General features: G+C 35.7%; 1 protein-coding gene and 1 pseudogene across 10 annotated transcripts in view; one reads left to right on the top strand and one right to left on the bottom strand.

Moving 5' to 3' along the window:
* The window catches only part of ATG4C (autophagy related 4C cysteine peptidase), a 193,654-nt gene that overhangs the window by 83,441 nt on the left and 91,919 nt on the right, over positions 1–18,294 (top strand). The window contains exon 11 of one of the 10 annotated variants that reach the window (XM_017541562.2): positions 1,671–2,033. The exons of the other annotated variants lie outside the window; for them this stretch is intronic. Within the exon in view, the coding sequence (XP_017397051.1) occupies positions 1,671–1,838 (168 nt within the window). The 3' untranslated portion in view covers positions 1,839–2,033. Of the gene's footprint in view, positions 1–1,670; positions 2,034–18,294 lie in introns of those variants that run through there. 10 annotated transcript variants of the gene reach the window in all.
* Positions 8,136–8,739, bottom strand: LOC108313252 (annotated as a pseudogene).

The raw sequence follows: 18,294 nt of genomic DNA, 5'->3' as shown, positions 1-18,294 counted from the left end.
TTTTTTTTTTTTTTGTTGGTGGGCCCCAGGACGCCCACCCTTCTTTCTTAACCTTGAAAGAAAGGATAAAGAGATGATAATGTTAACTCTGCCGTGTGGATCTGAAAATGATGTGTGGATACCTGCCCATTAGATACTGGACTTTTACAAGTGACATTAAATGAATATTAAAATGACAACAATTTTTGGACTATATTCCAGCTATTGGCTGGAGGTGAAAGATGATTAATCAGATGCCAGTACTCTCTGCCTCTTGTTTTTCATTTTACACATTTTTGCTCTTCTCTCTTCCTTTTTTTGTATGATATAAATAAAATAAATTTCAGCAATGTGTAAATAAGCACAGTATGAACTGTAGGATCTTGTTTGTTAATACTTGCTTGTTTTTGAATCGTTCACTTTCATTCAATTAAAAATATATTTTATATAGCTGTCTCATTGAAATATTTTTAATTTTGTATCATCTGCTAGGCCTACCTATCTGGCCATGTTTCAAGAGAATCTGCAAATATAATATATAAGAATTTGATGATCCTTCAGTTGAATGTTGACATTTGGGATAAGATAGTTTTACCTCTGAAATTATCTTTTAAATCAAATTACATTTAATTGACAGTGATTATGATGTATATAAATAATTGTATTCTTTTTAGCATTCTCTGAAAATTGCATAGTAACTTTTGGAATCCCTGTGGTCCTGATTACCTACTGAAAATTTATTTTTGTTAAAAAATCCTTTATTCAAGATGTTTAAATCAGATTTTAATGAAAATCATTTAAATTTTTGAATAGAACTTGTTTAACAGAAAGACTTAAAATTGTTTATATTATAGTTGTGAATCCAAATTGATGAGCTGTAAAGGTTGTGGGTATCCTCACAAAATTCTAGGTATTGCTTTTTTTGTATATAATGCAACTTTAGAAGGTAATGTATAAAATGTGGATTATTACGGTGTGATAAAACTGTTTTTCATGTTGACTAGATTATTGTAGAAATCATTTATTTAAAATATGTTTAAAAATAGAATCTTTGAAAAGACCAAAGTTATTTTTTTTAAATAACTTCGTATTATTGCTTTTGATCTTCTTAATTCTCTGAGGTGGAGAAATTGATTTCTTTTCCTCTGTTTTTATACACCTGATCTTAAAGGCCAAGCAGTGATTGCCCTGTTTTATAGATGTTACTCAGGTAGAGTGGCTTGCCCAAGGTCACATCAAGGTAAGCTATAGAACAGAGGTTAGAATGGACCTTCTGGTTTAGTGCTTAGATTGCCAAACACTCTTTTACAATATTTTACCATAATCAGTGGTACCATCTTGTTTCTTTGTCTGTTACTACTTAAAGAATATAAATTACAACTTAACTCTCTAGTATTTCTTCAAACTAATGTGATCAGAAAATTTTGGGGAACTAGGAGGTGAGAGTGAGCATATACTTAATTTTTGATGATTTAGTCCTAATGAAGAAGCATACATTTACCTATAAATAAACAATGCAATGCTAATCATTTTTTGTCTTTTAGCCAGAACAGGTAAAGGAATAGCACTGGATGAATGTAAATGAAAGAAGCTAACAGGAGAGGTTCAGGGCTAAAACATTAGATTTGTTGTGTGGTCTTAGTGTGCACTATTGCATCCAATAAGGGATTCTTCTATACTTTCTGTTACAGATGCTGAAATTTTCTTCTAAGGAGAAATATCCCTTATTTACTTTTGTAAATGGTCATTCCAGAGACTATGATTTCACATCGACTACAACCAATGAAGAAGACCTTTTTTCAGAGGATGAAAAGAAACAATTAAAAAGATTTAGCACAGAAGAGTTTGTCTTGCTTTAAAGACATTTGTGCTTGAGGAGAACAATTCCGTTGAAAGGGGAAAGTATATTCGAAACGTTTATTTTCACAAATATCTCAATTTTATATGTTCTTTAAAAAAAGAACATTTGAAAATATAAAATTTTAAAGATATTTTTCTAAAAGAGAAACGATTTAATGAATCTTTCTTTCTAATAAATAAATTGAGTGATTCTGGTTGCATTCCTATTTCCCTAATGTCTACTAATGATAACGCTACCTTAACTGTAAGCCTTTTAGTCTTCTAAGTCTTCTACCCGAGCCCATTGTTCTCATGGAGGTTTTGTGATACTAATCCTCCCCCAAAGACTGGGATCGCCAAATAGTTTCAAAATTCTCAGTTTGTACTAATGATCAGAAGATCAGAGAAGGAAACTTTAATGCTGTCTAGCTGCCTGCTATGAATACAATCAGATAATACTTTTGTATATGTCTTGATAATTAAATAGTATTTGTTAACTGTGATATGCATACACTTATATAAGCAGAATTATGAGTTAAAGGAATACTTAGCAATATGGTTTTATAATGGCTCCTCATTATGCTTGCTGTTGAACCTTTGATGAGGAGTGAATATTGGATTTCCCCCACAAACTTAAAGGTTATGTTATTAATACTATTATAACTGCATCCAATCAAGTCAGATAAAGGTAACTATAAAATAGTATTGTTCGTTTCCTATCTCAAGGGTGAAATTTTATGGAAACTCAACTTATACAGTTTTTAAATCTAAAGTACCAAGAAAGATGTCACTAGATTCTCTTATATGTGGTTTTTGTTATTTGTATAAAGCAGTGTAGTGGTGTTTAGAAGCTGAGGCCACCTGTAAGACAAATCTGCCTTACGTGTATTATGTGTTACTTAAAGGCTAATTTGTGATCTAAAAGTACAAGAGTGGTAATGGAGGTAGGATTATGAAATACATAATAAAGATGTGAGAGATAAAATGCTTTTGTTTTGGTTTTAATGTTGGGATTATTTTAATCCTTTCATTTGAAAAATCAGTGTCTCAAATGAATTCTGTTTATTTATAATAAATGCATATAATATTGCTCTGAAAGCAAAATACTATTTTTTTTAATGGAGCTTTTATGTTTCAGTGTAGAAACATGACTTATAAAGACATAAAATTGTGTATCATCTGAAGTCATTGATCTCTTCCATCAGAATGCCTATTTGTTTAGAGCCGCATGCAAAGCTGAAAGAGAGGGTGGGCAGATTGCTTTATATGCCTGATGAGAAAAATCAGGTTTGACATTTCTCAGTGAGGATGACTTACTGAATTCAAATAGCCTGAAATCTAAAAATTTTCTTCAGTCTGCATACAGTTAGGACAAATTAAGTACAATACTAATTTTCCTAGAATGTCAAAGCAATATAGGAACAAGAAGCCAGTGGGTATACCACATTTTATACATTGCAGTCCTTTGATCTAAGCTTGGAATTTACTGTTCCTACATAGCTGCATTATTCACAGGATTCTACAGTAAACACATCAAATGAGAGCACCCATACACCTTCAAGTGGATCTGAATCGGTCGTAAATGTTCTTGCAAGAACTAATATAAAAGCTTAAGAGTTACAGAATAGCACAGTTATTTCCTCAACATATTTAGCAATCATTTTAGGTAGATTTTTGGAATGAGACAAAATTACACCGGGGCAAAATTAATGTCAGAGGAGGCAGAAACTTCCTTTACATTGAATTGTATGGAAAAAACTTAGTATATTTTACAGACAAATCTTATAATACAGTCATCCTCATGACTAGGAATAAATGTTTGGAATCAGAAATTGTTAGCATAATATGCACACATTAAAACTATTGACTAACATGTGAGTGAATGAATGCATGCATGATAATTGAGAGAGGGTCAATTTATCTCGCCTGCTAATTCACCTTCAGCCAAAGACCAGCCAAAAGTTACGCTAATCTTTTATTGTGAAGGCAGCAACAAGAGTATATCATTAGATTTAGAATAAACGTATTATATATTCTGGTTTCAGACTTTGTTGTGAACACAGATTTCATTTCAAGTTCTGACAGCTAGTAAACTCAGTCAATAAAGCTTATGGGTGATCTCTTTCAGCCTGGAATAAAGGAAAGTCAAAAAGGACAAGGTTCTAAGATGAGTGTTCTGTTAGAATTATGGTAGGAGAATCCTCCATTTGCACATCAATATTAAGATCCTGGATTTTACCATTAACATTTCAGAAATGAATTTTTAAAATTCTTGATGTGACTTTTTGATGGCGAAGTTTTCTTTTTTCTTTTCTTCATAAGATTTGACACTTTGAATCCCCTTTTGTCAATGTGTTAACCACCAGCAGGCAATTGTAAGAGTCATAATTTGCTGAATGAGTGAATGAAAAGATCCTTTACGGTGTTAAGTATATCCAGAAGTATTCCTTGAGGTATTCATATTTCTGTTTTTACATTAAACCAACCTCATTAAACCTGTATTAGTGAGAAGACAACTTCAGATGATTAAAAATTTAGGTTACTTTTGTGTTCTGTTAACATCAGTATTTAACATTGTCCAAGGGCAAACATATCTAAATATGTGTGTTAATTGCATCAGTTTTTTGAAGAATTAACAGCAAAAATGACTTAGCTATATAATCGATCTAATTTTATATAAGAATCTCTATTTTTTAGAGATCTCTAGTTCCCTTTTATTATTCAATATTAGGAAGCACTTTATTCTTTTTTTTTTTCTCTTCAGTTTCTACTAGGAAGAAGTTTCATTTTCATGGTTTGTCACAGATCACCTTTAATAGCTTGCATTTGACATTGTCTTTTCGACTATATGTTCTTACATAATCATGAAAAGCTATAAAGGATTTTCTAAAGTCAAGAAACAGGCGGAAGGACAGATAATGACAAACAACTTAAAAATATGAAATCACTACATGAATTGTTACTTGAACAGTTATAAGTAGGAAACTGAGGATTTAAAATCATGGTGAAATAGGAGCAAGATATTCAGAATATATGATAGAGGCAATTCTTGGAAAGGATAAGGGATGATTTTCTATAAAAAGAAGAGTAAATGTCTTCCCCCAAAAATCTTTAGGCGAGTAAATTTTTATCATGTGATATTTATCATAACCTCTGTATTGTCAGTCAACCACCATTCAATAGTGTTATTCATTTGAGCCTTCATACTGAGTACTCAAATACAGAACTGACAAGGTGAAACATCAGGCCAGGAAAATTGGAAACATCCTATTGATTCTAAAATATAAATTTTATACCATTTTATAGTTTGAATCTTAAGTCAGTTTTAAAATCTTAAGCATTTTTGTGTGGCTTTCATGGTTATTTAAAGACTTTTTCCTTGCCTATAAACTTTGAAAAATATTGTATTTAGAGTTGGTATTGCAGACACATTTTTGAGTTAGCATTTTCCTCTCCTTTCCTTTTTACAGTCCTTCTCGACATTATTGGTGGCAAGCAATGGCCCAAAACATTCACAACTACAGTTATAAAATTTCACTTATTCTCTCACAATGATAAGAAAAATATGCTAAATGTGGAGAATACATGTTATTAGAAGGGAAGATTACTCTTTTGCTATGCTATGCTCTCTCTAGCCAGTTCTTCCATAAATGAAACAGTCTTCCAAAATTGTCATCCAAGAGTGAATGATAAAAAAGTGTTCTTCTCAGAATTATCTTTCATTTATATTATTTAAAACTTATAAATACAATACATATTTATTTTTATACTATGATAATATACATAAAAATAGAGAATTCAGGCCGGGTGCGGTGGCTCAAGCCTGTAATCCCAGCACTTTGGAAGGCCGAGGCGGGTGGATCACGAGGTCAAGAGATTGAGACCATCCTGGTCAACATGGTGAAACCCCCTCTCTACTAAAAATACAAAACATTAGCTGGGCATGGTGGCACGTGCCTGTAATCCCAGCTACTCAGGAGGCTGAGGCAGGAGAATTGCCTGAACCCAGGAGGCGGAGGTTGCGGTGAGCCGAGATCACGCCATTGCACTCCAGCCTGGGTAACAAGAGTGAAACTCCGTCTCAAAAAAAAAAAAAAAAAAAATAGAGAATTCAAGGGTTTTATAAGGAAGTTGTTTTATAAGCAGGAAAGGTAAACAAAAGAAAGTTGAAATCCAATAGAAGTTATAACAAAAGGATGAGAGAATGACAGCAAGTTTTGAGTGTGTCTAGGCAAATACACCATAGCAAACTGACACAGATAAAAATACGTGAATTAAAAAGTGTTGTGGGCTGGGATGATTTCAGATTAAATGCAGGCAGTAGAAGAATGTAAATACTGATAAGAGACAGTGGATATGGGCTACCATGTTGCAGAACTCCACGGAGCACTATTTTTAGTATGTGTTATATGAATGGTGCTTCCTGGAATTGTACAATGTAGCATTTCAGTTCCTAATATTTATACTGCTTGCTATTTATGCCACACCGTTCAGTTTACTTGTATTGAAATATAGCTAATGAATCTAAGATGGGAATTAGATCTGGGATTAATGAGACAACATGAGTTCTGGGACTTACATGATTGCATAATGGAACAGGTCAGGAGAGTTCATGGTCAACTGTCTGGTTATTGAAATTATTTCTAAAATACTTTAAATATATATCATATGGAAATGATCAACCCATACTTACATGATATTCCAATATATTACTTTCATTTTTCTATATTCCCTTCTACCTTAGGTTCATATTCTTGTTACTCTTTAAGCATGTTCAATAGGTTGAATTTTTATTCCTATTTTTATAACTATTCTATTAATGAAGACAGCCACCACTTACTCAGTCTTTTGTATTTGGATCTGTGTACTGACTTATGCCACTGGCTTGCATGTTGGTCTTTCCTGTGACTTGTGATTGTCTCCTAGACCTGACTTCCTATACTTGGCCAGTTTTATGGCCACTAGACCATGTGTATACCTGGAGAGACACTCTTGGTTTTGTATGTAATATGTTCCCATAAACACTTGAGAATATGAAGGAACTGAACAATAAATGTTTTAAAACAATGTTTTAAGGAAGATTCTTACCCAGAGAGTTAAAAATATTATTAAAATATTTAAAACAAAATTATTTTTAATCATACAGGCTTTACATAGTCTTGATGATACACTTCTAGTATCTCACTGATGTTCTTTATTTTTGTTCTTTTGTAGTAGAACATACAATTGACTGACTTAAAGTTGACTTATAGTAGAATGTACGGTTGACTGAGCATTTCATTGAGGCTAATGATTATTTCTATCTTTATATTTATTTATGAGGTCTACATTTTAAATTTATGAGGTCTACATTTCTTAACACTAGTTTTAGCACTGTGATTTTCAGTTTTCCTGCAAAATAAGAGGGAATGAAATATAAAATCCAACAATTATCTAATCTGCTATACAAAGATTGTGATATTAACTGGTAGGCAGCATCAGCTCGGAGCTCAAAGTGCATCTTTGTCAAAAAGTCCAAATTTTATAATGTTTAAGATGGTTCAGAGTGTCATATATGTCTAATGTCTCCATAGGTCTGTTTTCTGTCTTTTTGTTGTAGCCATTCTACTGAGTGTGTGAAGTGATACCTTGTGGTTTTCTTTTTTAGATAATAGTTTTATTGAGATGTAATTCACATATTAGACACTTCACCCTTTTAAAGTAAAATAACTTTAAAAACCACAATTTAGTGGTTTTTAATATATTCACAGAGTTGTGCAATGATCATCATTACCAATTTCCAGAGCATTTTAATTACCCTAAAAAGAAACCCTGGACCCACTCTCGCTTTCTATTTCCTTTCTGCCTGTACGGATTTGCCTAATCTGGACGTTTCATCTAAATGGCATAATACACTATATGGCCTTTTGTGTCTGACTCCTTCAAGTTGCCATAATTTTTTTCAAGGTTCTTCCATATTGTTGCATGTGTTTGTTAGCACTTCATTACTTTTTTATGACAATAATATTCTGAGATAGGTATACCACATTTTCTTTATTCATCAATGGATGGACATTTCGGTTTTTTTCTACCTTTTAGCTGCTATGAATAATGCTGTTCAGAACATTCATGTACATGATTTTGTGTGGGTGTACATTTTCATTTCTAATGAATATCTGCCTGGCAGTAGAGTTGCTGGTCATATTGATAACTATGTTTAGCTATTTGAGGAACTCCTAAACTGTTTCCCAAAATGGTTCACCATTTTATACTCCTAGCAGCAATGTATGAGGGTTCTGGCTTTTCAGCTTTCTCCCTAATCCTTTTTATTGTCTACCTTTCTTTTTCCAGTCAACCAAAAGGACACTTTATTGAGGCTCCAGGACCATGGGGCCTAGGCAGGAGGCTGCCCTTCAAGGAAGGAAGAGGCTTATTTGACCTTCTTCTTGGGGCACAGGTTGTTGGTGTGGCCACACTTCTTGCGGCAGTTGACAGAACTGGGGTGCAGGCAAGCACAGCACTTGGCAGCAGATCATCTTGTCGCAGTTGTATTTCTGGGCGAACTGGCAGAGGGAAGGCTCAATAATGCCACCTCGCAGGTGCAGCACCAGGTGCAGGGTGGACTCTTTCTGGATGTCGTAGTCAGAGAGAGTGTGGCTAGGCTCCAGCTGTTTGCCAGCAAATATCAGACGCTGCTGGTCAGGTTGGATACCCTCCTTCTCTTGAATTTTGGCTTTGACATTCTCAGTGGTGTCATTGGACTCGACCTAAAGAGTGATGGTCTTGCCCATGAGGGTTTTCACAAAGATCTGCATCTCTGCGTCTGCAGCTTGTCTACCTTTTACTTTAAGCCAGCAAAGTATGTTTGAAGTGGTACCTTATTGTGGTTTTGATTTTCATTTTCCTAATGACTAATAATGTTGAGTATCTTTCCATATTCTTATTGACCACTTTTATAGCTATCTTTACTCATTTTAAAATTGGGTTATTTATATTTATATATTGAGTTGTAGGAGTTATTTCCATATTCACGATGCAAGTACTTTATCAGATATATGATTTACAAGCATTTTCTCTTGTTCTGTAGGCTGTCTTTTTACCTTTTTTTTTTTTTGAGGCAGAGTCTTACTCTTGCCCAGGCTAGAGTGCAGTGGCATCATCTCAGCTCACTGTGACCTTCACCTCCTGGGTTCAAGTGATTCTTATGCCTCAGCCTCCCAAGTAGCATCATTACAGGTGTGCACCAGCATGCTGGCTGACTTTTGTATTTTTAGTAAGATGGGGTTTCGCCATGTTGGTCAGGCTGGTCTCGAACTTCTGGCCTCAAGTGATCTGTCCGCTTCGGCCTCCCCAAATGCTGGGGTTACAGGTGTGAGCCACCATGCCCAGCCATCTTTTCACTTTGTTGATGGTATCCTATGAACTACTGAAAGTTTTAATTTTGATAAAGTCTAATTTGTGTTTTTTTAATTCCTTGCACTTTTGGTGTCATATTTGAGAAACCATTGATTAATTCAAGGTCATGAAGATCTATATCTGAATTTTATAGTTTTGGCTCTTACATTTATGTTATTTTATTTTATTTTATTTTTTGAGACAGAGTCTCGCTCTGTTGCCCAGGCTGGAATGCAGTAGCGTGATCTCAACTCACTGCAACCTCTACCTCCCAGGGTCAAGTGATTCTCCTGCCTCAGCCTCCTGAGTAGCTGGGATTACAGGCATGCACCACCATGCCTGGCTAATGTTTTTATTTTGAGACAGAGTTTTGCTCTTGTTGCCTAGGCTGGAGTACAATGGCATGATCTCATCTCACTGCAACCTCTGCCTCCCAGGTTCAAGCGATTCTCCCACCTCAGCCTCCCGAGTAGCTGGGATTACAGGCATGCGCTACCATGCGTGGCTAATTTGGTACTTTTAGTAGAGACAGGGTTTCTCCATGTTGGTCAGGCTGGTCTCCAACTCCCGACCTCAGGTGATCCGCTCACCTTGGCCTCCCAAAGTGCTGGGATTATAGGCATGAGCCACCACGCCTGGCCTAGGTTTTTTTTTTTAATTCCATTTTGAGTTGATTTTTGTATATGGTCTGAGGTAGGTGTTCGTATTTATTCTTTTGCATGTAATGTCCACTTGCCCAAGCACCATTTATTGAAAAGACTACTCTTTTTCCTATTAGTGTTGGCACTCTTGTTGAAAATCAATTGACCATAAATATAAGGGTTTATTTCTAGACTCTCAAATATATTCCATTTATCTAGCCTCATGACAGTATGACACTGTCTTGATTACTGTGGCTTTGTAATAAATTCTGAAATTGGGAGGTGTGAGTTCTTTAGCACTGTTCTTTTTCAACATTGCTTTGTGCATTCTAGATCCCCTGTATTATATTCATATGACTTTTAGGATCAGCATGGCAATTTCTGCAATATTTTTTCTCATTTCTTTCAGTCTTCATTTCTCTTTTGTTTATTTGTTTAGACAGAGTTTCGCTCTATTGCCCAGGCTGGAGTGCAGTGGCACGATCTCGGCTCACTGCAACCTCTGCACCTCAGGATCAAGCGATTCTCTCACCTCAGCCTCCCAAGTAGCTGGGATTACAGGCGTGCACTACCACACCCAGCTAATTTTTGTATTTTTAGTAGAGACAGGGTTTTACCACGTTGGCCAGGCTGATCTTGAACTCCTGACCTCAAGTGATCCACCTGCCTCAGCCTCCCAAACTGCTGGGACTATAGGCATGAGCCATTGCACATGGCCCAGTCTTTATTTTTAAAACATAAGGTGTTATTGAAATTTTACATAGTATAAAATTGGTCCCAAATGCTGAAGATAGATGTTTAGAAAGTAAAACATGCAAAATATAGTACTTAGTATTATACAATCATGTTGTATAATAGCATGACAATTATAGTAGATTACATTATACCATAGCATCATCCAGAACAAGTGCTTCAAAAGTAAGATTTTACATATTCACCCAATACTACTAGTGTGGAAAAAATTATGAATCTTTATATTTAGAGGAAAACAGATGCTTAATTTTTTTGGTCAAACTCCAGTGTTATACAATGGAGAAGACATAATGAATTGGTTAAGTTGTAGAGTCAGACTGGCTCAGCTCAAATTGTGACTTGAGCACTTACCAGCAATATGCCCTTGAGCAAGTACTTAACATCTATAAATGGGGATAACAGTAACTATTGTAGTATAGTATCAGCAGAGGGCTGTTGTGGGGATTAAGGGAGGAAACACATGTGAAATATTTATTAGAAAAATGCCTGGCACACAGTAAGTGCTCAATAAGTGTTAGCCTTTAAAAGTGTTGTCAAGATTTTATTCATGCCAGTCTTAAGATTTGAAAAGACTTTAAAATTCCTTTTTTTTTTTTTGAACTGGCATTGGAATGCAAGAATTAGGAAAAATAAAACAAAAACCCAATTCCATGCTTATACTGAATGTCTGTGAAGCACTAGAGAATACATTGAGATTTTTTTAAAAAGTGACATTTCCATCAGGGAGCTTAGAAATTTACTTAAGGATGGGGAAAATACAAAAAAACTGTCATACATGATTGATAAAGAGAACGTTTATAGTAGAAGTTCTACAAAATAAAATGTTATTTGGTTTTAAAAGAAGACAGCTCATTAGGCAAGTCTTCCTGGAGGAGGTGGCATTTTGGATGAATTCTAAAAGTCGGATTTATATACAGGCAGCAATAAGATAAGTATCTGAAATAATAAGAAACAACATAAAAACAGAAAGACAGGGTCCCTGGTACTGTTTTCTAAACAAAAGTGGGTTTGGAGCAGAGGCCATCCCCACAGGGCACAGTTGAGGTGCATGTGGCTGGTTTTGGTTAACTGGCTACAGAGCACTGCTGGTATTTAGTAAGGGGGTGACACTAAACATTCTGCAGATGACTGAGGGCTGTAACGTTCAGGCTGAAATGTATACTTAAGTGGATGCCTAGGAGAGACACAGGAAGAAGTGCTATGAAGGAAAAAACAAAGGTTGTAGAAATCAGAAGATCGGGGTTTGGTTTTAACACTTTAAAATATGAAGATTTAAAATTGGAATGTGATTTGTCAAGCCCTATTCTTAGATTCTGTTTTACCTAGATATAATTCTATCGATTCTATGCATATATTTAGTGATTTATGCAAATAGTGAATTTAGATGGGGCAGAGAAAGAGTAGGTCATTTAATGCAGGGGTTCTTAACCTGATGAACCCATGAACAGAATTTAGAGTTTCATGAGCTTGGGTTGGAAAACATTTACATCTTTATTTTTACTAACATCTAACTGAAATAGAGTATTTCCTTTCATTAAGGATATAGACAACAAAGTGTAACAGTGCTAGCAGTGGCTAGAACATTACCACTCATAGAAATTATAGATATTTTTACATTACAGTTAATATAGATATCTTGAAGTATTTACACTGCTTTGAAATTTTGGTAGGTTTTGCTGCTAGGATTTTTTAGTGTATTGATAGAGAAGCAGAGAAGCAAATATATTACTATAATTACAAATTAAAAAAATTTTTTTTTTTTTGAGACGGAGTTTCGTTCGTTGCCCAGGCTGGAGTGCAATGGTGCGATCTCGGCTCACCACAGCCTCCGCCTCCTGGGTTCAGGCAATTCTCCTGCCTCAGCCTCCCGAGTAGCTGGGATTACAGGCATGCGCCACCATGCCCAGCTAATGTTTTGTATTTTTAGTAGGGACGGGGTTTTACCATGTTGACCAGGATGGTCTTGATCTCCTGACCTCATGATCCACCCGCCTCGGCCTCCCAAAGTGCTGGGATTACAGGCATGAGCCACCGTGCCTGGCTAAAAAAATTTTAATAACCATTCCATTTAGTTATGCACATTTTAATTTACATTTAAAAGTATTTTTATGAGAAGGAGACACTAGACTTTACCAGACTCCCAAATGATGTAAAGTGAGGGAGTTTGGGAAATAGAATGGTAGAATGTTGTGAGAATGACAGAAAAAACAGAATTTCAAGGCTGAAATATGGAGTTGGAGCATGCTGAGTGAAATAGATGGTGCAAGCATCTGCAGAAGAGACTGTGAAGTGATAATCAGCATCTGGAAGTGGGAATGCAAAACTACCTGAATCAGAGGAATTTAAATGGAAGGAGAAGTCTCCTTTCTGGCTAAGTTTAGGAGAGAATTAGTACTGCCAGGAAAATGAAAGTTTGAGTCAATGTTAAGAGATAGAGGGTTAATGATTGCCAGTGGCAACAACTGACATTTATTGGGTGCTTATGCCATTTTACAGATGAAGAAATTGAGGGTCTGATACATTAATATGCCAAGTTAGCACAGTTGGCAATCTGGAGATCTGAGATTTAAACCTCTCCTGATTCCAAAGCATCCTCCAGTTTTCCCTACATCATATTGAATTAGATGTTCCAAAAGACCAAGAGGAAGAGGCTAGAGAAAATGGCATGTGAGGACTGAGCCCGATGGGGATGAAAGCAGGGAGACTGTGGAAGGGACGTCTTTTACATAGTTTTGGAAAGAATTTTGGAAAATGAGGAGTGAGGAGTGAGGTGGTGAGGAGTGAGGAGGTGAGGAGTGAGGATTGAGGAGGTGAGGAGTGAGGAGGGGAGGAGGGAGGAGTCTGGGTGGTAGGCTGGAGGAGGTGAGGAGATGAGGTAGCCTTGACGAAAATTTGCTTATATTTCAGTGGCATTGAGAATCAAGTTCCTATCTTTTCGGAAACTGTAACACAGATGGGAAATTTACATAAGATGCTCCTTTTCTCTCTTCTTTTGGCATAGTATTCCTGCCCACCCTCAGGTGGGGAACCTGCTCTTAGTAGTAGCTTTATGAGGTGACGTTTTGAGCCTTCTTTTCTTGGTCTGGCCTCAGACCCCAATTTTCTAGAGGCTGCAATTGAGAAAGACCCTTTTTTTTTAACTTCTTTTTTCTGATAGAGCTCAGATGAGAGAAAGACCTTTTGTTACTGTACAATAGGGGGAAAACTCTCAGTGGTATAAAACAGACTGAGGACTTTGCAAAATATAGCAAGTTCATGTCTGCTAATATGTCGTTATTTGGCCTCTCTAGTTTAAGTAGTGATTTGTTGTTTTCAGGCTAATACAAATTCTTGTATTAATAGGAGCACGGCCCTGGGTTTCTTCATCTGTCTGGGAAAAAATTACTTGTTTGATGGTAAACAAAGAACAGAAGAATTGGTTCATTGTTCTCATTTAAAAAAAAGATGGTATGAAGCAATAGTGGAATAATTTTAATTGTAACCATCTAACACTTGCCATCAGTAAGGTCATTTGTGTTCTGATTTTAGGAAATGGAGTATTAAAGAGTACATAGTGCATTAGAAATGCAAAACATGACCACATGTTCTCAGGATTTTGTCAGTGTTACATGAAAGAGCACTTGTATTGGGATGCTCAGCTCTGAGGGTATTCTCTGTTCAGTGTGTATTTACAGAGATGTATGAATATTTGATTAATGAGTCATGGTCTCCGGAGAAATTTAATAACTGTATTGCTGTACAAAGCCAGGCCCTTAACTGTTAACACAGCTGCCAATAGTGTCTTTGACATTGCGGCCCTTTCTGAATCTAATGTATTCTGCGGAGTAAATTCCTTGGTTAAAAGGGGATCTGTGAGAGACATTCAGTTATCTGTTTTGAACTTCACTTAATTTACAGGCTCTGATTTATAAAGATTTTTCCAGTGAAAACAAGCAGTGATAGGGAAACTTAAAAATGAATTTTTAAAAAATGATTATTTTTTCCAGAAATAAGTTGGAAAATCATTGATAAATAAAAAGCAGTTGGTTATCCTCTTCAAGATTATCTGTTGGGGATTTAGTAATAATTTTTGTCTTGTTCGTCATCTAAGAAATATCCCCAAGAAGTAGAAATATAAGATATATTTGTGATTTGGATATGTAGATCTCAGATCTATTAGAATGTCATAATCTAAATTCATTATTAAACATAATTTAGTGCTTTTTCAGCAATAATTGAAGGCTAATTTATCCTTTCTTCATTCTTTTGTTTTTAATATCTATGGAGAAATCAATTCTAACTTTCAAAGTTAGGTAGGTATTTTAGTAATGTTACTTCGGTTTAACTGCTGGAGTAACAGGGAGAAATGTCAAAAAAAGATAAATTTAGTGCAGGAGCTTTCGCTGGAAGCTGTAACTGCAGGTTAGAATTATCCATGCTATGCAGAATTTCCTGCAACACTTCTCCTTAGGGCCACAATGCATTACAGCAGACGTATAATGAAGCTGCTATAAAATCTCTGGTAATTAAGGGGGATTTGACAGTAATTGCAACAGTGAATCAACTTAATTATTACCTGCTTCAAAGAGAGCTAACCTGATGTTATAATCTAACCTTTTCTACTTTTAAAATGGGAGATTAAACAAGTGTATGTAGCATTTAAGAATTAAATCTGTTGAGATAGAATTGTATTAATATACTTCTAATATATACTTTATGCACATGTACACATCAGCTTCTCAAGAACTAGCACCCAGCTCTCTGTGATCCATTAAAGTTATTTGGTATGCTCTGGAAATTAAACCACAGGCACATCTCTTATTCAAGTCAGCTTCTCCCTAAGCCACAAACAGACCTGGTTGTGGTTAATCTGACTTCCACAAAATAAAAAATGCTTTCTTAATATTAGCACATAAAGCAAAGAAACACCAAAATTATTATCATTGCTTACATATAGGTAGACCATCTCATAGAATCTTAAAATCTCATCAAAAGCTGCAAATAAAGCCAGGTGTGGTGGCATATGCCTATAATCCCAGATACTCGGAAAGCTGAGGCCGGAGGATTGCTTGAGTCCAAGAGTTTGAGAATGTAATGAGCTATGATCACACCACTGCATTCCAGCCTGGGCAACAGAGTGAGACCCTGTCTCTAACTGATATGAAGGTAAAGATTTAGAATTGTTGAGAGCTCTGATCTAAACTTGGTATATCCAACTTGGCACAAGGATCGAGATACCCGTTTCAGCCTAAGTTATGTCGAGGGTAACACTTTTTATGAACCATCTCTCACTCCCTGTTGCCTGCTCTCTTCCCCTAAGAGTGGGAGTGGAGAGAGATGAAAGTAGTGGTTTTGATATGAATTCATGTCATACACCATGTATTACCAGGTAGCTGCTAAATGTAATCAATACCAGGTTCTGTATTTATGGTTTGGCTCCCTCTCTGGCAAGTTTCCCCATCTCTTTTCTGCTTTTAAGCCTTATCATACTTGTGTCTCCATTGGCTTTAGCTTTACTACTACTTTCAGTGGCAAAAACCACAATTACTTTTGCGTCAGCCTAATAGCATCTTAACTCTCCAATTAAAGCAAGATTGGTCCACAGTAGTTTTGTTTTGGAATTGAATCTTTTGGTTTGGTTTTGTGTGTGCATATGTAGAGACCTAACGAAGTGACCCAATCCACAGGAGGTGATTGATTAGGCATAGGATTGGTACAGTTTGGAGATGGAACAATCTCATCCTCAACCAATGTTTTCCACACTAAAAGTATGTTCACATGAACGTGAACCAGAATTGAGTCTTCATCTGGGGCAGCAATAGGTTAGCTGCCCAGGAGCCTTGGGCAGGCTTTGATCATTGATCTTACAAGATTTCATCTTCTGGTGTATTGCAAATTCAGCCTGGAATCCCTGAAGGAAGATTGAGAGCACAAGTTATATACCTTGTTCTCTAATGGTTTCTTGCCACTAATCAAACTCTCTCTTAATGTAGGAGGCAAATAGCCACGGTCAATAATTGACTAATGAATAGGGAAATTAAACAATGTGAATTATAATTTTGATTTGCTCACTGGACTGACCTGGGGCAAATTGTCTAGAACCTCTTTCTGTTTTATTCTTACGCTTGACTGAAACACACTACTCCACAGGGATCTTCTAAAATCTGATCCTCTTTTTGGTCTGTTAGAAAATTTTCATGAAGCAGGGCACCAAAGTAGCATCCTTAACAGGTTAACACAACTTCCAAAGGTGCCCATTTTATGATCAAGGATTCTCCTATTCCATGTGAGACACGGTTGTCTTTAATTCGTGCTCATAACTTATAATTTACCAGGGATCAGTTACCTATATAGTAGTTATGCCTGATTGTTTTGTCTTTCGGATGGTTCATTCCTTGTAAATAGTGAGCAGAGAAAGCTAAAAGGTATGAAGCTCAAACCAAATGATTTTTACTTGATAATCAATGTAATGAGGCTATGGGAAGAAGGTGGATCACTCACTATTCTAGGAACTTTATATGCATTATTTCATTTTCATACCAGAAACAAATCTGTGTTTATAGAGAAGAAACTTGAGACTTAGATTAAGAAAATTGCCCAAGGATATCCAGTTTATAAATGATACATTCAGGATTCAATCCTAGATCTATTTGATTCCATAAGTGGTTGAAACTACTAAATTTTGGATTTGTTTATGGAATTAATGAACCATATTGCTTCTTTCTGAGATATCACAGGTAGAAATGTACAGATGAATATAGAGGGGGCTTCACTGAAGACCTCCCTGAAATACAATGTATTTTTAGTGTCAGCATTTTCAATGTCAGACATACTTAAGAACCAATAAGTTTTGAAACTATTACCTTACAGGTTATTGCTCCCTTTCAGTTCCTCTCAAGTCTTTTCCACAAGCAAAACATGTACTGACTTCTTATGAACTTTATGAAGAATGGGTATCTATTTAGAGACCTGCATGGTAAAGACAAATTGTCATACTTCTTTGTTCTTATAGAATAATGGAGTAAAAAAAAGTTAGGATTATGCTTTCTGGCTTTCTGAGAGAAAGTTAATTATACAACCATCTCAATTATTCAAGGACAGAATATTAGATTAAGGATATATTCATTCCTGCCTTGGGCAATAGAAAAGGATTTTTTTTAGTTGGCACTAAGGTGATCATAATAAGGGATTAAGAGAGAGTTGGGATCACCTCAAAAAATGACCTGTCTTTGAAAGGTGGCAAAGTTTTAAAGAACTTTAAAGATTGTCTAGTCCATTGGGTTTTTACAGATGAGGAAATAGATGAGGCCCAAAAGGATAAAATTACTTGCCCAAGTTTCACAGCTACCTATGTCAGAGGTGTTATTAGAATCTGGCTTATTTTAGCTGAGAAAATTCATCTCAAAGAGTTTGTTTGGCAACTTTAATATAAATAGCAGAACATCTACTGACACCTTTTTAAAAATCTAATCTTATTTAAGTACATTGAGTTGTTCAGTTGATTTTCCAGACTACAGTTCTGAAAAGGGATAGAATTCTTATTACAGAAACTGATTCCTTTGTTATCCAATTACAGCATTGATGTAGATTTGGGATATTGAGTAAAGTTTAAAAGAAAATGTAAATAGCAGTGGGAATCAGTCTGAGCATATTTTCCACATTATTTCAACCCCTGCCTCCAACTTGTATCTTGGCTTTTTGTTTTAGTGTTATTGGGTCACTTCTGCAA

This window comes from Cebus imitator, unplaced genomic scaffold (genome assembly GCF_001604975.1).
Source record: "Cebus imitator isolate Cc_AM_T3 unplaced genomic scaffold, Cebus_imitator-1.0 Scaffold135, whole genome shotgun sequence".
Classification (NCBI taxonomy): domain Eukaryota; kingdom Metazoa; phylum Chordata; class Mammalia; order Primates; family Cebidae; genus Cebus; species Cebus imitator.
Note: the sequence above shows the minus strand (reverse complement) of the source record. Positions and strands in the feature narration are given on the sequence as shown.